At 39.5% G+C, this 24,429-nt stretch overlaps 4 protein-coding genes across 5 annotated transcripts; all 4 read right to left on the bottom strand.

Moving 5' to 3' along the window:
- Positions 1-521: 521 nt before the first annotated feature.
- LOC306999333 (putative G-protein coupled receptor 148) lies at positions 522-1,901 on the bottom strand. Its single transcript, XM_079613917.1, has one exon. The coding sequence runs from the start codon at positions 1,749-1,751 to the stop codon at positions 639-641; it is 1,113 nt and encodes a 370-aa protein (XP_079470043.1). The 5' UTR covers positions 1,752-1,901; the 3' UTR covers positions 522-638.
- Positions 1,902-2,118: 217 nt separating this feature from the next.
- Positions 2,119-5,347, bottom strand: LOC306999327 (putative G-protein coupled receptor 148). Its single transcript, XM_079613905.1, has 2 exons — positions 5,100-5,347; positions 2,119-3,952 (listed from the first exon to the last, which is right to left on the bottom strand). The coding sequence occupies exon 2, from the start codon at positions 3,843-3,845 to the stop codon at positions 2,889-2,891; it is 957 nt and encodes a 318-aa protein (XP_079470031.1). The 5' UTR covers positions 3,846-3,952; positions 5,100-5,347; the 3' UTR covers positions 2,119-2,888.
- Positions 5,348-5,555: 208 nt separating this feature from the next.
- On the bottom strand, positions 5,556-8,666 carry mterf4 (mitochondrial transcription termination factor 4). The gene is made up of 4 exons (XM_079613902.1): positions 8,453-8,666; positions 7,296-7,674; positions 6,241-6,425; positions 5,556-6,022 (listed from the first exon to the last, which is right to left on the bottom strand). The coding sequence occupies exons 1-4, from the start codon at positions 8,477-8,479 to the stop codon at positions 5,609-5,611; spliced, it is 1,005 nt and encodes a 334-aa protein (XP_079470028.1). The 5' UTR covers positions 8,480-8,666; the 3' UTR covers positions 5,556-5,608.
- Positions 8,564-24,417, bottom strand: pask (PAS domain containing serine/threonine kinase). Of its 2 annotated transcripts, XM_079613842.1 has the most exons (22): positions 24,306-24,417; positions 24,187-24,224; positions 23,873-24,051; positions 22,334-22,551; positions 21,994-22,161; positions 21,265-21,399; positions 20,445-20,579; positions 19,791-19,971; positions 19,211-19,395; positions 18,477-18,588; positions 18,285-18,386; positions 17,913-18,084; positions 16,251-17,203; positions 12,870-13,045; positions 12,634-12,789; positions 12,273-12,398; positions 11,134-11,268; positions 10,782-10,981; positions 9,777-9,910; positions 9,529-9,672; positions 9,217-9,397; positions 8,564-9,119 (listed from the first exon to the last, which is right to left on the bottom strand). In XM_079613842.1, exons 3-22 carry the CDS (start codon positions 24,039-24,041, stop codon positions 9,020-9,022), a joined length of 3,882 nt encoding a protein of 1,293 aa, XP_079469968.1. In that variant the 5' UTR covers positions 24,042-24,051; positions 24,187-24,224; positions 24,306-24,417; the 3' UTR covers positions 8,564-9,019. The 2 variants fall into 2 exon arrangements, with proteins under 2 accessions (XP_079469968.1, XP_079469967.1); XM_079613841.1 differs by having other exon boundaries at positions 24,187-24,417.
- Between the last annotated feature and the right edge of the window lie 12 nt (positions 24,418-24,429).

The following is a 24,429-nucleotide window of genomic DNA, read 5'->3' as shown; positions in this document are numbered from 1 at the left end:
GTTATTTATTCCTTTTCAAAAACCTTTCAAATAACCCAAACGTATAATAACCATTTTAACAGGAGGTCGGTCAGTCGCCCTTTATAAAATGTAGGCTACCATGGTTTAGACACAGCCTTCAGTCGAAGTATCAGCTACAACAGTCACTGGCTCACTGCTCACTGCAATAAAATATAGCAACTTGGATTCAGCCACAGCTGTTATAAAAAATGAAATAAAATTAGCGATTTTCAAAGCCTATTACACTTTTTGTAAGTTGATAGGGGTTATACGACAGGCGATGTCATAGGCTATATGAATTTGGCTAAATCGGATGTATGTGCAAGACTCTGAACAAAGCATATGAAGGCTGGTAAATTACTTAGTAGGTTTTTTTTATTGATAGTCTAGAAATAAAAAGTTTTAGTAACAAAATACATTGTGTAGGCTAAATACACAATAACACCAAAAATAAACTACAACTTTTTGAATATTCACACATATTATTCTCACGCATTTCATATTACTTTCCTCTTGTGAACAAAACCACAGTTGAGCATCATTAGAGCTATCAAATGTAAGGTTTTAACTGAATGAGTTGATTAAAAGCTCAGCAACACCCTTTCGAAGGTCTTTTTCACAGGTTCAAATAAGCATTTTTATAGCACAGGTGTGATAGTTTTTGGCCTATTCAGCCGGAAGAACTGGAACAGCACGCCGCACAGTTCTCTATAGCGAAGCCCGTACAGGTACGGAGCTAAGGCTTTGGGCAGGATGAGTAAGACGTTACACACCACCAGGGACATCCACAGGCTTGCTCTGAGGTCCAGAGTCTCACTATTGTGGCAAAGCATCAGCTCAATCTCCAAAACCAGCAGGGGACAGAAAGCCAGGAACAGGTGGAGATAATGGATGAGAAATGTTCCTTTAGCACGGGACGAGGCTTGGCCCTTCCACACACCCGAATTAAGTGTATAAAAGTAGAGGATGAGGTAACCAGACAACACTAGGAGGAGGATGAAAATTATACCGGTGACTGTCAGTAACATGGAGAGATGGAGTGGGCGAAAGTGGCTTACAGTCAAAACCATCAGCAAAGGCAGGGAGCAGATGTGGAGGGCGCAGGGGGCAGTACTATGGTACCACAAAAACATGCCAACAGCTGCCGCAGGGAAAAAGACTGACGCGGCCCAGATGGCAGCAATTGCTCCATTGGTTCGTGACACGGGCCACACTGCCAGGTAGCGAAGGGGTGATAACACAGCAAAGCAGTTATCCAGCATCATTGCTGTAATACTTAGTACACCAGAACTGTATAATACCGTGGATAGGAAGAGCAGCACGGCACACGGCCACTCTGTCATCAACACACCAGATAAGTTGATGCAGGCACTCAGAATAATCATGCAAACAAAGAGTAGATCGCTGAAAAGAAGATTGGCCAGGAGGAGGAAACGCGTCTGCTGCCGCAGGTCAACGCGGGACAGGATACGTATTAGAAGAACCGGAGTGGTCAGCAGAATGGCCAGGAAGGCCAAAATGGGGCACATCTCAAGCACTTTCATGTGGATGGGAGGGATGAATCCATGCCACTCGTGCGCAAACATCTCCGCTGGGCTTTCAGAGGAGTTGGAAAAATTCGAGGAACGTCTGTGAAGCTCAGCTCGACCAGACTTGTTGTACCAATTGCCAAATGAACAAAGCAGAGATAAAAAAAGGTCTTCCGCAGCTACGTAGAAAAGCTTAGACTTTCCCTCCATCAGAGTTTCCATCTCTTGGCACGTGTTTGTGCGTCCAATCCAAGGCAAAAAGAGCGACGGACAGGTAAATGTGTCTCCTTCTCTCTTCCCGCAGACTGTGGTAAGTGATTTAGGGGACAGATCTGTCACAGACAGGCTTGTAGGTGGTTTCCGTGGAGATAGAGAAACGGGTAAATATCACTTCACAGCTAAAAGGATCAGAATGACACTGGGATTTTGCACTAAGGCATAAATATTGATATGTCTTCCTAGAATCAGGAGTATTGCGTAACATTTACACTGTTATTTTTGGACTGATTGATTGTTTAACTTGGAGGACTAAGTGCCTCAGGTTAAACATTGAATGCATATAGGAAATTGGAGAAAGACACAATCATGTAAAAATCCTGTAATGTAAATTTATTTATCTTAGGAGAACAAAACAGCACTATCGACCAGTACTTACAAGAGTTTGAATCAATATTGTGGTCATGAATAACAACATACAGAATATATTGCTGGGAGAATCTCACAAAAAATTGTCAAGAGATGTCCTTAAAAAAAGAAGGATATTTTGCATGAAAACATCTCAGCCGGTTTTATATCTTTTTTTTTTTACATATATGATAATGGCATGCAAAAAAATCGTATTGTCATTATGAAGATTTTCCTGTACACACACACACACACACACACACACTGTATACATACTGAGTTTTGTTTACACATGATGACGAAGTGAATTTGGGGAAATTGTGCTTAAATATAATGTCATGAAAATGTCCTATTGCTAAATATTAAGGTTATATTAGAATATAGATATTACAACTACATAGAAATATTAGGGGGGGGGGGGGGGTGTTACCTTAATTTTTTTTGTGAGATCCTCCCAGTTGCACTTGATAGTTTTGTTATGATGAATAACAGCATTCAATCTTTAGTTTACGAATGAAAATATAAAAAGATTTAAATATATGTAATATTATTTCATGTTAACAGTTAAAATGCTTTAATAGAATATTAATACTAAATATGAAATGTTAATTTTGAGATCTCTTTCTGGCTCAGGAGTAATTTAAATTCACTCTTCTGCAAATGAATCCTCCAAAAACAGAGGAACCAGACAGTTATTTTGCAGGGTTGCTCTGCTCTAGCTTCAAGTCCACTCTTCTAGGCTGCACTTCTCTGACTTTGATGTCTCTTCTTCCACAACACCTGCTGGACAGTCTCGTAAATCTCGCGATAGCGCAATATGTACAGGTAAGGAGTGCAACAGCGTGGCAACAACATCAGTATGCACATATTCACCAAGTCAATCAACACTCCCACCACATCATTCTTGGTTTCTCGCTTTAAAAGAGCCAGCTCGACTGCAAAGACCAACGCCGGTACAAAATACATCATGAGCAACAGAGTGTGTGCCAAAAGGGTCATACGCGCCCGGGAATAGCGACTGCGCCATATCCCAGAAGTCTTGGTGATGATGTAGAGATGTATGTAACAGTACAAAATGAGAGCAGTGCAGAGGCTGATGGCAATGATGAAGTACAAATGAACGCCGACCTTCATTTTCAACTCCAACGAGTGCAACGCAATCAGCATCAAACACACTGGACGGCTCGGTTGGTCCTTGCCCATCACCACCTGAAACATCACTAGCAAGGAGACCGGACACACTGCGGCCATCACCCATATGCTCATGATTATCTTCTTGGCCCGAGATGGTGGGAGAATCTCTTTGTAACGTAATGGCCAACGCACAGCCACATATGTGTCGACAACCATCAGTGTGACCGTGATCACAGAGCAGCTGTACGTCATTACCATGCTCACCATCATAAACTCACACAGCGAGTGGGGCATGTGCAGGCCTACAGAGTTGCAGGAGACCATCGCAAGGTTTATGGTGAGGAAAAGCATGTCGGCGAAGAGCGTGTTAGCAAGGAGCAGGTAGCGGGTCTCTTGGCGTAGCGAAGGAAAGCACAGTATGCAGATGGACAGAACGGGGTTGACCAGCATTGTTACAGAGGTTAGCAGAACCGTGGGGATGAGGAACAGATCCAAATGTCTGGTGTCCATTATGCTGTACCATTCCACAGAGATGTTAACGATGAAAGATTGAGTCATGTTTAGAGTTCAATGACACACTACTGAGAGAAAGCGTTGGGGTGAAGAACAATTGCTCCTCGGTTTGCTGAGACTGGAATGGTGGAGCACATATATAGCTTCTCTACCTACAAAAAACAGAAAAAACAGAAATATGTACTTCACCATTCACACTGTATGACCTGTACACTTAGAATAAGGCTTCAAAAATATCAAACTGAACAAAAGCAAATTCAGTTTCATTTTTTTGTAAACCAGGAGAAATAAAGACAAGTATATTCAAGACGCATCCTGCTACACTGTCCAATCAAAAGCTCTATGATAAGAATGTCCATCCTCCTAATATTATAGGCAATTTTTTATAGAAACTATCACTTCAGTATGTCCCAATTTCTGGTGGAATTGTTGTTCCAAACCTTTATGAATTCTTTCTTCTGTGGAACATGTTTTTTTTTTTTTTTTTACATTGCAATGGAAGTCAATGGTCACCAAAATGGTGTAGGTACCTACATTCTTTAAAATATCTTCGCTTGTGTTCCATGATGGGAGAAAGAAATGCATAAAGGTTTGGAATAACATGAGAGTGGGTAAATGATTTTCATGTTTGAGTGAACTATCCCTTTAAATGGTTATTATAGCCTGAATTAGTCTTTGCAGTTTGTCCAAAAAATAATGATGGATAAATGTTACATTAATGATAAAAACAAAAATTAAAATCAAACAAATTAAACCATCAAACTTCAAATAAAGTATTAACTGTTTCTCCTAATACACAATTTGACTAAGTCATTTTTTTCTAAATCATTGTAATTTCTAAGCATCTCATTCCAGTCTCTAGTAAATTAACCTGAACAGAGAATAAAAACAAATAGTCCAAACAAAATACCTCTAATTAGAACAAGTTAATTCATTTTTTTTTATGCTGCATTTTTTTTAAAGAGAAAGAAATGCAGAAAATGGGTGTGTGCGTCCATATTTTCACGAAAACATTAAGACACAAATGAAAGGTTTAATAATAACAATAACAGTATGAAATATCTAAAAATCTACTTTTGAGTGCAACTGAATAAGCCTTATATACCTTATTACAGTTTCTATAAATGAAAAACAATTCTATGCAAATAATGTGCGTTTATTTTGGGGTAGAGTTCCTGTACTATTCCTGGTCCAAAAAAACACCTGTTAGTTTCAGCCCCGTTTCACAGTTTGCAGAGGAAGAATGAAATATGGTTGTATTGACTAACAATCGATTAACTGTTAAAATGACTCACGTACCTGTTCCACTCATCCACGTGCAGTAACCTCTGCTTCCATCCAGACCTCCATTAGACTAATGTCGCCCCAGATCAATACCTCCCGACTCTGTCCTTGTTATCAGAGAGCAGGCGTTCCACTGATGCGCACAGATCCGTAAACCATCGCACAGCACTAACACTCTTTAAGCTCTCTATGGTTACTCAGCATTTGGTGTAAATTGTGCTGACCCTCCCCACGACAGGCCGTTCAGATAAACTAACACTAACACCGTTATTACCTCAATGTCCCACGACACTACTATGCACCTCATATCCGGAACTAAAAGCTTATATAGCAATAAATGAGATGGAGGGTTAAACAAACAAATAATATACAACAATGTTGGCATGACCACCGTGTCCGTAAACAAATAATAGTTGTTTTATGCAAAACTGATACCATCATGCATCACTCATAAAGAAAAAAACATTGGTGAATTTTGCTGAGTGAAAAAGTTTATTCATTTTGAATTTTTTATACAAAATGCCTCATTTCCTGTCCTTCTTGTAACCAGTGTTCCAGTGATGCTTCCTCCTGTGCTGTCCGTCATCATCATCATCATCATCATCTTCTTTATCCTCCCCTAACTCCTCGTCCTCATCACTGCTGTACTCGTCCTCCTTCCCTTCTTCGTCCTGCTCTCTCGTCATCAGTTTGCGAAAAACATGGAACTCCTCTACAGTTGCCATGGCGACCTGCGTCAGGTAGGTTTCCTCTGAGACGCAGAGGACGTCGTTGAGCGGGGGGTTGACGATGAGTGTTTGGCCCTTCTTGTCTGGCGTCTGGTACAGTCCCCTCCGCTCCAGAAAACAGTGACGACACCGCAGCTCAGACAGAGACATCCTGAACACCTTCGCCTTCAACATCTCTGCCTGCCGCACACCCATACGGAAATATGCATACTGCGGGAACAAGCTGTGAGTCAGTTTGCAACTACTATAAAACAAACACTGCCCTCTGTTAATGCCAACTTCAATGAGCCGCAACAGTCACAAGAAAACTATTTACAAGGATAGTTTACCCAAAAATCCAAATTCTGCTATTATGTAGTGTACTATGTCATCAGAGCAAGGGAAACTTTTAGTGAAGAATGGTTTAAACTTACAGATACCTGCCGTACCTGAAATTTGTACTCCAGCTGGACCAAATCCTCCTCTAAAACCTCAGGTGAGTCTCTGAGGATGTCTGTGACCTGTTGGGCGGTGAAGAGGCATTTTTCTTTGAGCAATCGGGACACCATTTTTACCCTCTTGATAGGCAGGACCATGATCTTGGGGTAATGACTGATCATCCTCTGCAGACTGCCTGTGGACAGATTTCAGACAGATTTCAACTTGACTGGCTTTCAAACTGGGGTCATCAATTTTTTTTCCCAAAATGTATTTTAACAATGAGAAATAAATAAATTAACAGTCTGAGACAATAGCCTTGTGGGCAGTGCTCTGACATGCAGGCAACCCCCCATCCCTCTCTCCTTTACTGTCCTATCTCAATAAAGGAAAAAAATGCCTAAAATAAATCTCACAAAAAAATAAAGAATAAGCGTTATTAGAATTAGAAATTAGCGTTTAATTTTGAGAGAAATCAAAATTTTGAGATAATTCTCCTTACTTGCAATGTAAGTTTAAGGTTTAAAATGCTTTAGAACAATATGTATCATAAAATGATCAACACAAATAAATCAGTTGAATTAATTAATAAAGTTTATCTTTTATTTTAATAAGGAAAAATATTACTTGATACAAAGTAAACATTTTACAAATAATGTTTCACATTTCACACCACCGTTCTAAAGTTTGGAGTCAATAGAATTATAATAAAATATTTTAATAAAAAGACTCTTATTCTCACCAAGGCTGCCTTTATTTGATCAAAAATACAATAAAACAGTAAAGCTAAATATTATTAAAGTAATTGTTTTAAATTTGAACATGTTTACAATATAATTTAATCCTGTGATGGCAAAGCTGAATTTTCAGCATTACTCCAGTCTTCAGTGTCACATGATCCTTCGCAAATCAATCTAATATGCTGATTTGGTGCTCAAGAAACATTTCTTACTATTATCAATGATGAAAACAGTTGCGCTGCTCAATATTTTTGTGGAAACTGACTTTGAAGGTTCAAAAGAACAGAATTTATTTGAAATAAAAAAGTAATGAAAAGATGCATCACCTTCTAACAATCCCATCTTCCTCAGATGATTGATGCGCTGCTTTAAGTCTGCACCTTTAAGTGAATATACCTCTGGACACTTTTGCATTACTTTCAGGATACTGGAGGGATTTAATCCCAGGAGCAACAGTGCTGTCAGAACAGACGGAACATGTTTCCCACGGCTCTTCGTTGCACCTTCATGCATCTCCTCGGCTTGAGTTTCTGAGAAGCCTATCTCAAGCAAAGAGGACAGAGTGAGCTGGGCCACAGGACTGTGGGTGACCTGACCGGTGCGAGATGGATTCACGTGATGGGGCTCTTGCGTGGTGCAGAACGGCATGTGACCTCTGCTCGCAGCCACAGGACAAACACGCCATCTCCACATCCATTGCACCAGCTGAGACACAGAGAGAGGAAGCAAATGCTGTTCAATTCAGTAAAGTGTTAGGACAATAAATATGAGGCCTGGTTTCACAGACAGGGTGTAGATTAAACCACGATTGTTTGGGCCTTTTTTAAAATTAGGACATTTAAGTAGACTTTATAAACATGCCTTAGAAAAAACATTACTGGTGTGCATCTTGAGACAAAACAATGGCACTGACATTTTAAGATATAGTGCAAATTGCTTTTAGTTAAAACAGCTCAAACATTCAATTTAGTCTAAGACTAGGCTTAAGCCTGGTCTGCAAAAACCAGGGATAAATATATTTGGAACAATACATCAGCTTTTCTCAGGATTAACTTTACTTTTAGCCCCAGTCTCCCTTGCCTTATATGTGTATGTTGAGATGCTGTAACGGTTGAGGGGCTATACATTATTTTTTAATCAATTTAGCTAAAACAATGAGAGAAGTTTTAGATGAATGAATGATTGTGACCTTGCACTTCTAATCATCGAGGGCAGACGTTTCTTGCAAAACTATTTTTAGTTTTAACGTTGTGTTAGGATATCCAGATTTTTTAGCAATCACATAAACGGTTAAAATGTTAAATAAGCTATTAGACCATTTTAAAAATCAGATTCATCACAATTGTTACTCTAGTTCCCGGAATCTGCTTGATACAAAGTTGCAGTTGGCTGCATCGCGACAGTTTCTTATCAGCTGTTGAACATTCAATCGAGTGTCATGCCATGATAATGTGTTAAATTTATTTTAGCATTTCTTCCTCACCAGTTTTCTGCAAACATGCGTACCCATATCTGTGCCGCGTCAAAATACACCCGCGCTGCAACAACAGCCAGAGCTCAAAAGTTCCGGATATTTCAATAGAAGACGTTATTATAAACTGCAATCATTTTTATTGAAAATTCCCGTGACAGTAACATTTGATAGAGGCTTTACAAAGCCTGTGAGCAATTAAAAATAATAACAGTAACAGACAGCCAAAGCAAACTGAAATGATGCCAATAATTTATTCACAAGATAAATATTGCAATGTTAAAAATAATTAATATATTCATTATTTAAAAAGGTTAAAAACCAACCTAAAAATATTTTTAAAAACCTGAAAGGCCTAATAACAAATATCTTAAAGCTCAGGTAACCCTCATCCAGGTCTAGCACGTGTGCCATATGTTTTAATAGGACAATCCTTGTGCTCAACACCATTACAACAAACAGCAAGAAACTTTCTACATCTCAGAATACCATGTTTTAAACCTATGAAAGTTGAAATACACAACACGTTTGATACATACACTCCTACTCCTTCACCAAACACAGAGATAAAACTGTTTCTTAGCAACACAGATTGCTTCCATTCCCAGTCACACTTTGCTTTTGCTCTTTGGACGGACTGGTATCATCAAGGAGGCCAGCAGCAGGTGGACGGAGAGTTCTGCAGAGATTGTGCATTAGTGTTCATGGTGACATTAGATGTAATGTCATAATTAGTTGGCCAGAACGCATTAGTGTTTTTCACAACAGTTCCTCACTCGTCGGTGAGGTATTTCAGCAGCTCGGACTGCAGCGCCGCCATGGTTCTCCTCTGCTCCTCATCCTCCTCCTCATCTTCATCTTCTAAAGGAGTGTCTTCAAGGTTGTTTTCGGGGTCCAGGTAGAGGATGTCTGCTCGGTGCACACATGACGAGTTGGAGTCCACATGCTCTGTGGATTCTGAGATAAAATCGTATATCGTATGAAACCTGTAGCATTGGATTTAAAGTTAAAATATGTTTGACTGAGCTGAATATTATCTTTTTGGTAGCATAAAAGGCCACAATATAGAAATAAACTAAAAGCAATACCGTTGCTGGAGGGAAAGACCTCTCCCCACGAGTACTCTGCTAGATTTATGGGTTGCTGTATCCACTGTGACTCCAAGAGCTCCTCTAGATTCATTCTCTGATCAACCACTGGGTGCAAAAGACCAGCCAACAGTGCATACAACTCTACAACAAGAAGCAACAGGTTGTACAGTAATAAAGCCACAATTTGCAGAATTTGTCACGTGTCTAGTTGATCCTTATTGCTGTGATGAAGCAAATCTTCAAACCTGTAGAAATCTGGCATGGAGGGTGGAGTCGGGCCTGCAGGGTTTCTTCCACACTGCAAAATGGGTTTTCACTGAATAGTAAGGTGTATAAGAGCACTCCTAGAGACCACATCTCCAGCTCTGGGCCCTCGTATCTAAATGCATCAAAAACATCAATGAAACATGGAACTTGCGGTCTCATATTTCACCTTTAAATGCAAGCACAGATGAGTGGACACGCATTTATGCAAGATTGTATTCTCGTCATTTTAAAGTTATCACTTAGTCACATAACATTTTTTTTTATAAATCATCAATTCGTTCACATTTAATTTATGTGTCCTCATAATCTTTAAGAGAAATAACTTCCCCTTCATCTTGAGATCACAGCAATAGCAGACCACAACTATCCAATCAATTATTGATGGACTGAATCAAGTCCCGACCTACATTTATTCTTGTTCCAGAAGCCATTTCACCTGGATATACATTACAATAAGCAAAAGACTAATCACAACTTCTGACTTTAAGGTGTCAATTTGATTTGTTAAAGCCTTCTAAACATTCACCTACATGGGCTTAAAAACAACTTACAAATTAATTTCACAACCTTGCTTTACTTGTGATGTTGCATATTTCTAAGTTAAGCAGATTATGCAAACCCATTTCAATATCCAAACAGGATTTTTTTAGTAAGTAATTTAAAGTTACTACATTTTTATTGAGGGAGAATTAATAAAGACCTGCTTTCATGAATCATGCACAATAACATTATTAAAAGTAAATCAATCAATTTTGATTTAATGTTGACTTTAAGGGCAATGTTTTTTCCCCAATGTTGATATCTTAGTGATATCAGTTGTCCTGTGAAGTTAATGTGTGGCTCTTTTTACAGATATGAATACATAACCCATATGTTACCCTTCTCACACCCTTAACCACCTGATCCTATCCTCTATTCGGTCCTCATTAAGCTAAGACACACAGATGGAACTGAGACGGGCTGTCTGATGTTTCAGTACATACGGGTTTCCCTGAAGCACCTCTGGTGAGCAGTACTCCAGAGTGCCACAGAAGACGTAGAAAAGTTTTCTGGGTTCCAGCAGGGCAGCTGAGCCAAAGTCGATCAGCTGGACATGAAAGTTGGAGTTTATGATGATATTTTCATCCTTTATGTCCCTGTGAAGCACTCTTTTGCCCCGCAGGTAACTCACTGCGGCTACCAACTGCGTACAGACACATACAGAAGTATCAGGTAAAAGTGTATGAAATATATTCAATAAAACTTTACTCCAGATCTCACATCAGAATATTATAGGACTACTGGCTACCAACACATCTACTTTGTGCTAAAAAGTTCTCATAGCCTGTTTCTCACCTGTCTGAAGATGTAGCTGGCAAGAGGCTCGTCCAGTCTAGGCTGCATGTCGATAAACTCAAACAGGTCTAGTCCGTCCCCATGTTTCTGCATGACCATTTGGAAGAATCCCTCATTCTCAAACACCTCCAGCACCTGCAGAAAAAACTACAGTGAACGTGCTATAATAATGATTGCATTTTCTCAGGATTCTTTGATTAATTAAATGTTCATTTATGTGAAATAGAAATCTTTTGTAACATTATAAATGTCATTATATACCATATGTGCAGAATAAAAAAAATTAGAGAAGTATTTTTTTTAAATTCGATAAGTACAGTAAAAAATGTATTTTCAATTAAGTCACAATGTTTCTTCAAATAAGTCACAATGTTTCATCACAATAAAACCAAGGAAGTTGGTTTTATTGACTGTACTTTATTATGCATGAGATCGCATTACAGCGGAGAATTAAAATGTGACAAGACCGGTTTGGCGCTGTTCGTTCACCTCTGCCTGTTCAGCTTTGTGTTTGGATAGAAATAGTAGTGTTGTTTGCATTTTCCCCATAATGATATCAGAACTGCAATTTGACTACCAATACAAAAAATATGACTAACAATATTTAATTTGTAACTGCATGCGGAGCGCGGATGAGAGAAGTTTCTGTGTGGAGCACTGCAACGCAGATCACAGTTCATATCCGGACCAGAACAAGTGTTTCAAGTTTTTACGTACATTTCTCATACTCTCCTGCTCCAATCATGAACCATGTCTTCTTCTAATGAAATAGTCTATGTGTGTGCAGATAAGGACACTGATACAGCGGTACGTCTGATCATGAACACGATGACATGATGGATTATTCTGATAATAATGTAGACCAAAAATTATTCTTTATTCCCCCAACTCTGTTTCTTGTTTTTTTATCCACTCATATTTTAATAATGAGTGTGCTTCAGGTCTGTGTTTTAATGCTTGTTAAAATGCCCAATTTTTGGAGTTCTTTTCAAATCTGAGGTGTGAACGACCAGGCTAAAACAGGGTGGGTTCATGACACTTTAAATGGCCAATTTCTTTAAGCAGGAGCTATGTTTCATCATTTTATTTTGGCAAAAACCATATTCAATATATAGTCAAAAACAGTTCTCTGAGTGTACCTTCACGATATTAGGATGTTGCAAACGAACCAGTATGGCCACTTCCTGACTGATCCGGCCCAGATCAGGATCATCCACCCAGCATTCACTCACCACCGCACTTTTCCTAATGAATTTCACAACCACCTGAAATTGAAGTGAGAGATAATAAATTCAACATCTCTTCAGCAGCTCATATAATTGTCCATAAAACATTGAATGGACCCTACAGCAATGACACTGACTCAGTGTGTAAACATCCTCTTTAAAGAACCCTGTCTAAGGTTTGAACAACTGACGTCAACATTATCAGGTTATTATCTCTCAACCGGATAAATATGAGTGCATGGACAGCAGTGAGCGCAGAAAGAGTGTCACTGACTTCCTGTCCACATTTCCGTCTTGAAGCGAGCCAGACAAAGCCGAAGGCTCCCTTTCCAATAGAGCGCAGTGGGCGGTAGTTTTCCTCAAAATAACCCTCACATGCTCCGGAATGCTCCAGGTCCACAGAAGAATGCAAAGGATCTGACCGAATTGCCTAAACGAGAAAACAGGAGTTGCTTAAAAAAAATAGCTTTTTAAAGCCTGTCTTCTAGATTAAATACTCGTGCAGATCACCTCAGCAAGGCTGCAGGCAAAGGCCTCCTGTTCTGGGGCTCCTGTCCTCACTGTGGGACACGTTGTGCTCTGTAGCGCCTCCTGGTGGTGGAGCAAGAGATGACTCCCACTCAGCCATAGACAGACCAGAGAGCTGCCGCTGGACACGGACACCCATCGCACATCACACTGCACCTCTACACAGAGTGAGAAAGAGATGCTGAAAATGAACACTTTATCAGTTGGATTCATGCACTAAAACATCATAAATGTACTGTAGAAAAGATGGATGGTGCTTTAGAAACATGGCATACAGAAAGAGTACACAGTGTGAAATGGAAAAATGAAGTACAGTAAGAGATAACGTACAGTCATTATCACAGAATAAGCCCAGGCAAGGTTCACCCTGAAGGGCTTTATTTTGCGATAATGACTACAATATCCTGCTTATTACACGACTACTTGTCAAATAAATAAATGGATAAGAAATGTTGATTGGAGTTTATATTACTTTATTATCTCACTTGTGGTTTACCTGTCACAGACGTTACAGACTGTGCGATTTCGGCAAATCCTATAAGATCATTGCAAATCACACTGTATGATGTGGATCTAATAAACTTCAGTACGACATGCATGTAGACTGTACGATGATGACACTTATTGAATCGTAGGCTACGACCCAAGTTAGTATAGAAGAATAAAACGTCATCCGCATATGCTAGTGGTAAACTAATAGAGCAAGATGAATTGCACTTGGCAATTGTGGTTTTTATGTGCGCTGAAAAAAAAAATAGGAGGAAGCGAAAGAGGAGAATTGGATGCGGTCATGTTTAGGGAAAAGAGGCCTACTTGGCATGTCAATTTTGCAAGGATGTAGCCAGAACCTTTTTCCAGGGGTGGCCAGTTAAGGCCCAGTGATTTTATTAAGGTGAAAAAAAAAAAAATCCAGCTTCAAATCTAGAGAAAATCACTTTAACATGCAAATTGCAATTGTGTATAGTTTGCGTGTAATAGGCTACCTTAAAACGGATGTGGAATGGAACACAAAACTGATTTCATGTGACTCCATCTCAAAAACAGCACAGAGTAAACGGCTTATAGTTGTTAGTAAACATCGCAAAATAATGTTTAAACGTTTTTATTTAACGTTATTAAAAATGCAAACGCGTGTTCATTTATATGAACAAATGCAAATGGGTATGCATTTCTTTGTGCCATCAGGTAATACAGGCCACTGTGTGTGTGTGTGTGTGTGTGTGTGTGTGTGTGTGTGTGTGTGTGTGTGTGTGTGTGTGTGTGTGTGTGTGTGTGTGAGTGAGTGAGTGAGGGGTATAACCATGTGTAATATTTGTTAATTTTGTTGGCTAAACCTTAAGGTTTTTTTCCATTCCATTGCACTACTTTTGAATGAATGAGGCATTTATATAGCGCTATTCAGATGTACTACTGTACACCCAAAGCGCTTTACAGTCATGTCGGGGTCTCTCCTCAACCACCACCAGCGTGAGCATCCACTTGGATGATGCGACTGCAGCCACAGTACAACGGCACCAGTGCGCACACCACACACCAGATACAGGTGGATACTTTTCCATTATTTTCCTATGTAAACATGCGCTTCAAGAACATGTTTGACCGTTGCGCTCGCGTCTCACTTAGCACAGTTTTTGTTTATGCTCGTAAAGCTGCTTCACCAAGCACGCATTTGCAGCGTTGCCACCATGTCCACTTATTATATAGGCATATGTGGGCTTGTTATTTTTTCCATATTAATAGGTGAAGTGACAATTTAGTTGAACTGGAGTGTGAACATTGCCATTGCTTTGTGCCAGTGTCATGGTTCTTTGAACGAAAAAAAGTCAGCTATTAAAGCCGTCAAAATGCTTGCGCAACAGGGGTGGCCAGAGGGGCCCCTAGCTACGCCCCTGCAATCTTGTAAATGGAGCTTGAGGAAAGTGGTTTTAAGTTTTTTCTAACATATAAACTTTACTTCCTTTTTCAGACCTAACATTCTAACACTCTGAAACACAATGTACTAAACGTTCTGTTCTTTGTGTCTATGGAAAATTCTGAAGTGCTGACCATGACAATATCAAAAATATACTGTCTGATTGACAGATTGAACAAACAACTGAACTCTTAAAACTTTCCACTTCTTTTTGATGTTTCAAGATAATTTTGCCTAGGACAGTAACAGAGGGAAAAAAAGTGGGGGTTTGCTTTTCCAATTGAACCAATCATATTGAAGGTGACATGTTAGTCACAATGATTTTATTTGTTGTCTCTATTCTATAAAAACTGTTGTATCCGTGTTTTTTTTCCTGGTGGGATTCTCAATGGAATTTGTCTGAGATCCTCAGGCCTTGCTGCTTCTTGGGAGATTCTCTGGAGAACTGCTCTGAGATCCCCTGGCCGTGATTAAAGCATTTAAAGGACATTTGCTGAAGTCGTCTGTTTCTTACTGCTGCACAGCAGGTCAGTTTAAGGAAGCAAGCAAGTTAGTTAGTTAGGGGAGCAAGTTAGAGTTAGGGAACTCAGCTCAAGTCGACTCGACTGTAGACTTGCTGGAGTATAAACTAAACGTCAACTGAAGACGTTAGGGGACGTCGATTGTAGACGAGACCCAGGTACGTACGTAGTTAGGTTTAGGGGGGAAAAAACCCACAGTGAACACGGCCGTCTTTGAACCGCTCTCACTGTATGACGTAGGACCACCGTTTAGGAAGCACAACCACAGAAATGGCCACAATTGGCCATCTTTTGTCTGGGATAGCTCAAAATCGTACAATGTGTTCCAGGCATTAAGGGATAGCTCATTAAAAAAACATTCTGTCATCATTAAATCACCAAATAAACTGTTAAAGGTGATAATAAAAGATGATATTTTGCATTGAAAGGAAGTCAGTGGACTCCAATGTCGTTTAGTTCCCAATCCCAACGTTTCAAAATATTCTCTATATCCTCTTTTTTAAAGGTCTTGTTGACAATGTCAATATTTTCTTCCTTTAGCTGAGAGTTCCTGCCTTTCTAGCCATCTAAAATCAAAATGTTCACCATAAAACTAATATTGGGGGGGGGGGGGGGCACACTACTTTAATCATTTAAATTTGCAAGATGGCACTAATTAGCCATTCAAAATTACAGTATAAAAAAAAGACAGCAGACAGATACTAAAAATGAAAGTATCACCGGTATAATGCTATGGAGAGTTTATCAGTCATTATAGAAAAAATGTTGGCCACTCAATGCAGTGTAATTGACATTAAATGCTTCTAATATTGGCCTATCCAGACTAATGGCAAGGTTTTAAAAACAAAAACAATCATATAAAGTTCTACACAATATGGTCATTGTGTGTTCCTAGTATAATTAAAACAGGAGAGCTAGAGGTTGACATACCGATTGGCATTCCCTCTCTGTTGTAGCACGTCACATGAATCCTGCCCTCTGGAATGGAAGAGTTCACCTTGACTTTCTTCGGAGTGGAGGTGGCAGGATTGTCGCCTGGCAACAGCATTCCACCCCTCCCCCTCCGGAGATCCAGAGCTCGGCCAACGGCATGTTCCGAAAAGGAATTCCACTGTTCCAGAACTTTAGATAGATGATTTTTTGGCAGTTGCTCTAGAGTCTTTTGCTGAGGGCTTGCTTGCCTTTCTTGCTCTTTCGGTGATGGGGCAGTTCCTTGTGTTGCTTCTTGCTCAGGGCAGACTTGAGCTTGTGCTTCAGTGTCTGACTCTACAATAAAGGGTGAAGGAGTACGCAGGAGCTCAGCAGTGTCACATGAGGTAAGTGAATGGTGAAGATCTACAGGTGCGTTTGGGATCTCAATGCTGTCGTTCAGGTCCATCTCTGACATGGCATGAACAATGACATCTCCGTTAGAGTTCAAATCCAGAAAGGTGCTGCAAGATTCCACTAGCTGACACCCCTGCTGAGACTCATCTATCTTTTCCGGACCAGAACCGCCCACAAGCCGCTCACAGAACCCAGATGACGACCCACTGCCTAGGGAAATCACCTCAAAACTGGAGTCCTGAAGATGGGCCTCCTCTGAACACTGGCAGGCCTGCGTGTGAGGTTCAGGATGTGGTACAGAGTCACAGGACTTTACTGGAGCTCCTTTACGATCTGAGTTTTGGCCTGCCTTGGAAGAATCTCGCCCAGTGAAGAGCCGCCCAAATGGGCCACATTGAGCGGAAACCATAGCAGAAGGGCAGATCCTGTGGACCTCCAGGGACTCCACCAGAGCAAAGGTCTGTAGCAGAGCAGTGGTAGAGTTGGCAGAGTCAGACTCAGACTCTTGACTGGTCACATCCACAATCTGCTCGCAAAGCTCTGTAGTGTCATCCAACCTGAGATAAACAGAGAGAACGATGTCAAATCATGGAAATCTGCACTAGTCATCTATTGTCTTCTTTTATGATCTATAGAGCTGATTCAGAGCAGCACAATGACAGGTATGAAAGCAAGGCTGTAAGCCGGGTTAAACTTGCTGCGTTTTCAATGGCATCCGCTTTAAAAAGCTCATCAGCAGAACAATCCAAAAAAACGCCTTAAAATAAAAAGTACCCTCATAGACTCGCTTTCATTCCCATTAAAAATCGAAGATGGAGCTGCTGTGAATAAGGTCTTAAGAGTGCTTATTGTTTGACATGAACAGAAAGACGATACATATTTTTAGGCTTAAGTGGGAATCACACAAAGACACGCCCAGTTCATATTTCATAAAATATAATTGATTCTTCAAAAAGAAGCTTATTTTTGATAGCCAATTAAGAAAATTAAAAAAATTCTACAAAGTGAAATTTTCATAATTAAGACAATAATGGTAAACTACATGCAATAGAAAAATAATATTTTAACTTATTTTTAATTAAATCGCAAAAAAAATTACAAGCAGCAAATACTGCTATGACATCTGCAAAAATGTAATATAATAATGGGTTTCATAAGTACAATATGACCTGGATATATTTTTGACAGGCTTTGAGAAATTCACTATTAAGCTGTGCACATCAACAAAAACTAAATGAGAGGATTTAGTGGAGTACGGTATCTAACCCATTCAGTGTGGAGGTGACAGCAGGTGAGGTCATGGTTGATGGGACATTGTTCTCCTTCTCCAGTTTAGCAATGGTCCCAGTAAAGATTCTCTTTCCTTTCCCAAGACCCGCTCTCCTACGCATGGCTAGATGCACCATTACACTGTCACCAGCAAGCACTGTGTTTGGATCTGCACATATCATCCAGAGACAAAACACTGGTTAATACATAATGAAAACAGCAATAATTTATTCAACATTGAAGTTACAATAAAAATCGCTCATTCAAATTAGTACAGGAAAAAAATAAATGTGTAAAATAAAAAAACTAATAATGTAAGGGAAAGCAATATAATTTGTGTGTGTATGAGCAATAACAGTAAGAACTCACTACACGTCTCCTGTTGGTCGTCCTTAGTTGAGAGCATGTCAGTAGTGAGGTTTAGAACATCGCTAGGGGGGCAGTAAGCACTAGCAGAACATCTACAGGGGTCTGAGAAGTAGGCAGACAGGATGAGAGGGGATTTTAGAACAGCATCACAAGCTAAAGTGTGTGTCCTTACAGCACATCATGTCCCTTTACCTGTGTGGCTGTCGGAGGGGATGGATGTGTCTCGTGGATGAGATGCAGGCAGGTCGCTTCGTTCCGCAGCACGAACTCGCTCATAAAATGCTGGTATCAGATATGTGACGTTCTACACAGGTGCAAAGGCTTGCTGTTAGCATGTAAACCAGCTTAAAGGTTGGATTAGCTTTGACACTTAAATGTGCATATTTGTGTTATTTCCTCTGAGGGCATTACCTTTATAAAGGGCATTTATTTTTACTGTGACCTCAGATTGATTGACTTTGGAGAAAAAAAAATCTAATTTAGTTATAGCCATTTTTGTAAAAGTGGCCCCGCCGACTTCAAACTTTTTGGCCCCCCTTAGCAACCATGAATCAATTTCATATTTTTTTCTTTTCAATTATTGATATTCAGACTGCAGAGAATATTTCTGCACTGGTTTGGTTTCGATCGGGCGAAAAACCTAGGACTAGTTGGTAACCAGACAGGTCACGGTAGCCATTGCTTTCTATGAATACTATGGAAGGCAATGGCTACAGTCACCTGTCTGGTTACCAACATCCTTTAAAATATCTTATTTTGTGTTCAACAGAAGAAAGAAACTCATACAGGTTTGGAACAACCTGAGGGTGAGTAAGTGATGACAATTTTCACTTTAGGGTGACCTATCCCTTTAAGCATATCTTTATTAAAAGGGTTCTACAGACCCCAAAAAGCAAATAAAAGGGAATGTTTCAGAGCATCTGTACCTTTCCAAGCAGCTGACTGCTGTTGTATCCGAGCAGCAGAGAGCTGAAGGGGTTGTTGAGACTGTGAATGGTGCCGTTGGGCAGGAGCGTCAGGAGACAGCTACTGGGAGCAAACACACACACTGACCCAGAGTACAGCACACCGGCGCTGGTGGACAGGACACCACCCGTACACGATTTACCACCTGCAGGACAAGAGTGCGCTGTGTTGATCATACTGAAAATCAATAGCAATTTGAAATGGAATTGAAATATATTAGATCTAATTACATTTATCAGCAACTTTCTTAATTAGATGGACAAACGCCAACAAGAAACAATAGTATAGATTTTCTTTATGTCAGACCAAGTATTGGAAATGCACTATAACTATCAACCTTGGGTTATAAATAAATCCCCACATATAGAGAAATCTGATTCACAGTTAAGAAATCTGCAACAACAAATTGTTTATGTGAAAGCAAGAGACACAACACACTTAAGATTGACTGAATTTGTGGCTTCAGTCTGTTGAAGCAGCACAACAAAACGAACAGTTCTAAAACTCTGCATGCACTGCAGTGAACGAGAGAGGACTGACCTGAAGGAGTTTGGTTGGGCCATCGAGAGCTTAGAAGTGAACCGTCAGAAAGTTCTGGATGTGCTGATCCATTCATCTGGAGCGGTGATCTTCCACAGGACACAGCGGCCTGCAGGCGGACACAAGCTGGAACCACCAAACCAGACCTGGCTTTCACAAACAATCTCTGCATACGCAACACCTGAGATAAAGAGAAAAGAAACAAGGTGAATTGTTCAATCAATAGGATTGTTATTAAAAATAAATAATTATTAAAAACACTTGTATATATCAATTATTTATATAAATAGTAGATGCAAAAAAAATAAACGCAAATTCCAAATTTTGCCTTGGCAGCCAACAGAAATAAGTTGAAGCACAACAATTGCTAAAAAACAAACAAAAACTAAACGGATAAATAAAACTTAAATAGTAATATCTAAAAGTAAATAAATAAAAGTGACAAAAGCTCTTTTAATGACTAAAAATTAAATGAATTTAAATGAGAAATTAATAAATACAAATATAACACTGTTGCACAATGCTGGTTTGACAGAACCAATCAAAGTTCAGCTTCAGACTGTTATTTTTGTTGTCAATAGCACGATTAAACGAAATTGCAAAAATGACAACCGTTTCCCTAGAGTTTTTATTTTATTTTTTTATGATCATGACCTTGGGAGTTGTCCTGCAGTGGAAGGGAATCTGTAAAGATGGCATCAGAGACATGATTGACAGGCCAGTCATCTCCTCAGCAGCGTGGTAACCATAGAGATGGGCAAAAGTGGCGTCACAACTGAGGACTCCGCCCTGAGGAAACAGTAGGAGGAGCTGGAACTTTTCTGGTCCACTGAGCAGCAGCTTTACAATACAATTTTCTTCAATGGCACACTACACTACCCCACCCCAAAAGTTTTGGGTCAGTAAGAATTTTTTGAGATGACAAAAGGTTGCATTTATTTGATACAAAAATTTCAATTCAAATACAATAAAATAAAAAAATAAAAAAAACAGTTTTCTATATGAATACATTTTAAAATGTAATTTATTACTGTAATGGCAAAGCTGAATTTTCAGCATCATTATTTTAATGTCACATGATCCTTCAGAAATCATTCTAATATGCTGCTCAACAAACATTTCTTATTAACAATGTTGAAATCAGTCGTGCTACATCAGAAATAGAAGGGGCAACAGTTTACTGTTTACAGTTTACCGCATCCAGTGTTGACAGCATTACAGATTATTATGGGTTCTATTAGCTTTAGTCGCGTCACTTGCTTCTGGTGTAGACACGGTGTAAGTCACTTTTGATCAATTTATGCATCCTTGCTGAATTAAAGTGATAAACTATTTAAATATCTTACTGACCCCAAAACTTTTGAACGGTAGTGTATTTCAACTCTTTTGAAAATAACACTAATGATCAACATCATGCTTACAAATGCTTAACTTAAGAAGTAAACCTTTCAGTTCACAAGGGAATGAATCTCACATTTTGAGTGAAAGTCACGTGTGCCGTGATTCTCTCCACTCGCTCCAGCAGGAGCTCTAAGATCTGCTGCTGCTCCGGTATCTGAAGCCACACAGACACGGGAAACTCAGCTCCTGTCAAACTCACTGCAGTCACCTGTGGAGAGAATGAGCCAGAGCCGTACGTGATGCTCACATCCAGCGCATGAAAGCAGAGATCAGAGTCAAAAGACACTTTTCCATCATCGGGCCAAAACGTTCTCTTTGCTTAATCACTCCATTCCGTGCGGATACAGTCCAGTCGGTATGGATATGGTTTCATTTTCCACTATGGGACTGATAACAGAGATTTTTGGAATTAAATAAATTATCAGTCGTTGCCTTGCTAACGCGAGATATTACATACGATATGTGATGTAAATAGATGTAAAATGCTTTTGATTTTATAATTAATTTGTGTTTACGCTGATCAAATAGCACACTTAGCCAGCTAGAGAAACTGGTAGCCAGGTAGCAGGCAAGTGAACAATCCCGAATGGTGACGACACGCATTCTTCCAGCACTGAGAATTACAGGCCGAGAACGGGTTGTAAACAGGCTGTACCATACCAGGCTCAAGTGGAAATACAACTGAAACCGTTCGGCTCGACGATGGAAAAGCGGCTAAAGACAAAACGTACAGCATGGAGGAAATTATATATTCATGACTCAAATAAGTAGAGCGACAGCTAAGTGAATTGTTGTTTTATACCACTTTTGCAGAAACAACAACAGGGTTGCCTTCAGAATCCAGAGTCTCCTCCTTCAGGACTTCCACTAGCGTCTGATTGGCTCTTAGAAGAGAGTTCAGCTTCCGGCCAATCAAATCACTGTATGCACAATCAAACAGCTTACAAGCATGTTCATTTGCATCCAAAACCTTGCAAAAAAGAGAGAGAGAAAGAAATAATTGAAATCCTTCATAATTTAGTAATTTTATGAATAATAGTGCCGCTAAAAGATCAGGCGAAGTATCCCCATTACCAATATAATGTAGTGTAGGCCTTTGTTTAATTCGAAAAAGGGCTTTTACGAGCACAACCGTCTGATACCTGTGATGTGGTGCAGTTAATGGACAGGACAGCTTTATTAGGGTTGATGGTGAGAGCTGTGCCTCTCTTCTCTGGAGCGATACAGATGAGCTGTCTGAGCAGAGAGTTCTCCAACACAGGAGATCCTTGATTTGAAGACGGAGGCACAGGTTGGCAGCAATGCAGATCAGAAATCTGAAGATTCCTCATCGCCACCGATGAACCAACATGAGAATCACCTTTTGGAAAAGAAACAAGTCAAGTAAAAAATTTTTAAAATAAATACTCACCTTTCTAAACCCATTTGAAATTCTTTCTTCTGTGGAACGCAAAGGGAGATATTTGGCAGAATGACAGCTTCAGTCACCATTCTAAAGTTTGGGGTTAGGAAGTTTTTTTTAAAGAACTTAATACTTTTTCTCAAAAAGGATGCATTAATTTGATCAAAAGTGAGAGTAAAGACATTTAAAATATCACAAGAGATTTCTATTTCCAAAAATGCTGTTCTTATGAACTCTCGATTCATCATTGATAATAAATGTTTCTTGAGCACCAAATCAGCATACTAGAATAATTCTGAAGGATCATGTGACACTGAAGACTGGAGTAATGATGCTGAAAATTCAGCTTTGCCATCACAGGAATGAATTACAAATATTTAAAAAAAGGAAAATTGCCATTTTAAATTATAATAATATAATTTGATCATTTGATATCAAATAAATGCAGCCTGGATGAGCATACGGGTATGCAAGCTTGTTTCTGCCACAGAATAAAAAAATAAAAAAGGTAATTGCAACATTTTATCTCACTATTCTAACTTTTTTTCCACACAATTGCTGGTTTATATCTGGCAATACTGACTTTTTTCTCACAATTGTGATCTCGCAATTCTAACTTTTTTCTCGCAATAGCAAGCTTACACTTTGTAATATCAAGTCTGTATTGCAAGTTATAAGGTCCAGTTCTGAGGGGAAAAAGACTGACATTTTCTCATAATTTGTGAGATATAATCTCACAATTGCGAGAAAAAAAGTCAGAATTGCAAGATCTAGAAATTGTGAGGGAAAAAAGTCACAATTATCTTTTAAATAGTTTTTCTTCCCCGTGGCAGAAACAAGCTTCCATGTAAGAGACTTCTTTTAAAAACAAAGAAAATCTTACCAACCCAAACTTTTGACCAGCAGTGTATTTTTTTTCCAACACATTGGAAGTGAATGGTGACTAACGTTAGGCGGTCATTCTGACTAAAATCTTTTTGTTCCACTGAAAAAAAAGCTTAGCTCTGGAACAATATGAGGGTGAACAAAAGTAAGCCAATCATGAGTTGAGCAAACTATTTTAGAAGAGAATCTCTTTAGCAACCACAATAATCATATTTTCAATGTTTTCTTAACCATTATGCAACAACTCTTAAAAGATCTTCCATGTGGAAACACTGTCAACAACTACTGCTGTATACTGTATTGTTGTGATTTTGACAAAGTTTATTGTTGTTATTATAAGAATCTTTTTCGTGTCCACACATTGTGGCACAGGTGTGGAAGCTGCGTGGCCCACCTGATGCGTCCATGCGGGTGAGACTGCAGTTGCGTGCAGAGGGGAAGGACTGATTCATGCAGAAGGAGTCACTCTTCATCATACTGCTGATACTGCCATCTTCATCATCATCAGCAGCAACACAAACACTATCGCCCCTCGGGCTGCTCCTCCGGCCGTGCATCAACATCCCCGGTTAGCTTCAAATGAAAGTGGACAGTCAAAAATACGATTCTAACCAACGACCTTTTTGTTTTCGAGACGAGCGAGAAAGCTTGAATCACATATATCGCCTAATAAACTAATACATCATGATTGTAAGGAGCGCGACTCACCCACCGCACTGCTGGGCTTTCAGTTTACAGCCTGCTGCCTTGGAGACAGAGAGAAGGATTTTTCCTTCGTTCCTTTTAGACGGCTTAATTGAATAATAAATAACAAAACACACACTTACCTAAAAATAAAGTTCTCAATGGGCTTTAACAGTGTAGTTTTTCGAAGTGTTTGTTTGAGTGAAAGTAAATCGCGGCCTAGAATGTTTGGCGCGTATGAAATCGAAATAAGGTGACGGAAGACGA

Source organism: Phoxinus phoxinus (assembly GCF_949152265.1).
Source record: "Phoxinus phoxinus genome assembly, chromosome: 5".
Classification (NCBI taxonomy): domain Eukaryota; kingdom Metazoa; phylum Chordata; class Actinopteri; order Cypriniformes; family Leuciscidae; genus Phoxinus; species Phoxinus phoxinus.
The sequence above is the reverse complement of the archived record's forward strand: the minus strand, read 5'-3'. Positions and strand labels throughout refer to the sequence as shown.

What these genes read in the sequence shown, in the direction of transcription:
- pask (XM_079613841.1), bottom strand. Translation starts at nt 24,041, where the DNA reads ATGTTGATGCACGGCCGGAGGAGCAGCCCGAGGGGCGATAGTGTTTGT. An exon ending in CCAGCTACATCTTCAGACAG is followed by an intron (nt 10,982 to 11,133) that starts GTGAGAAACAGG and finishes GTCTGTACGCAG; the next exon opens with TTGGTAGCCGCAGTGAGTTA. An exon ending in CTGAAATACCTCACCGACGA is followed by an intron (nt 9,120 to 9,216) that starts GTGAGGAACTGT and finishes CAATCTCTGCAG; the next exon opens with AACTCTCCGTCCACCTGCTG.
- LOC306999327 (XM_079613905.1), bottom strand. Translation starts at nt 3,845, where the DNA reads ATGACTCAATCTTTCATCGTTAACATCTCTGTGGAATGGTACAGCATA.
- mterf4 (XM_079613902.1), bottom strand. Translation starts at nt 8,479, where the DNA reads ATGGGTACGCATGTTTGCAGAAAACTG. An exon ending in CGCATGTTTGCAGAAAACTG is followed by an intron (nt 7,675 to 8,452) that starts GTGAGGAAGAAA and finishes TCTGTGTCTCAG; the next exon opens with CTGGTGCAATGGATGTGGAG. An exon ending in AGCTGGAGTACAAATTTCAG is followed by an intron (nt 6,023 to 6,240) that starts GTACGGCAGGTA and finishes TTGTTCCCGCAG; the next exon opens with TATGCATATTTCCGTATGGG.
- LOC306999333 (XM_079613917.1), bottom strand. Translation starts at nt 1,751, where the DNA reads ATGGAAACTCTGATGGAGGGAAAGTCTAAGCTTTTCTACGTAGCTGCG.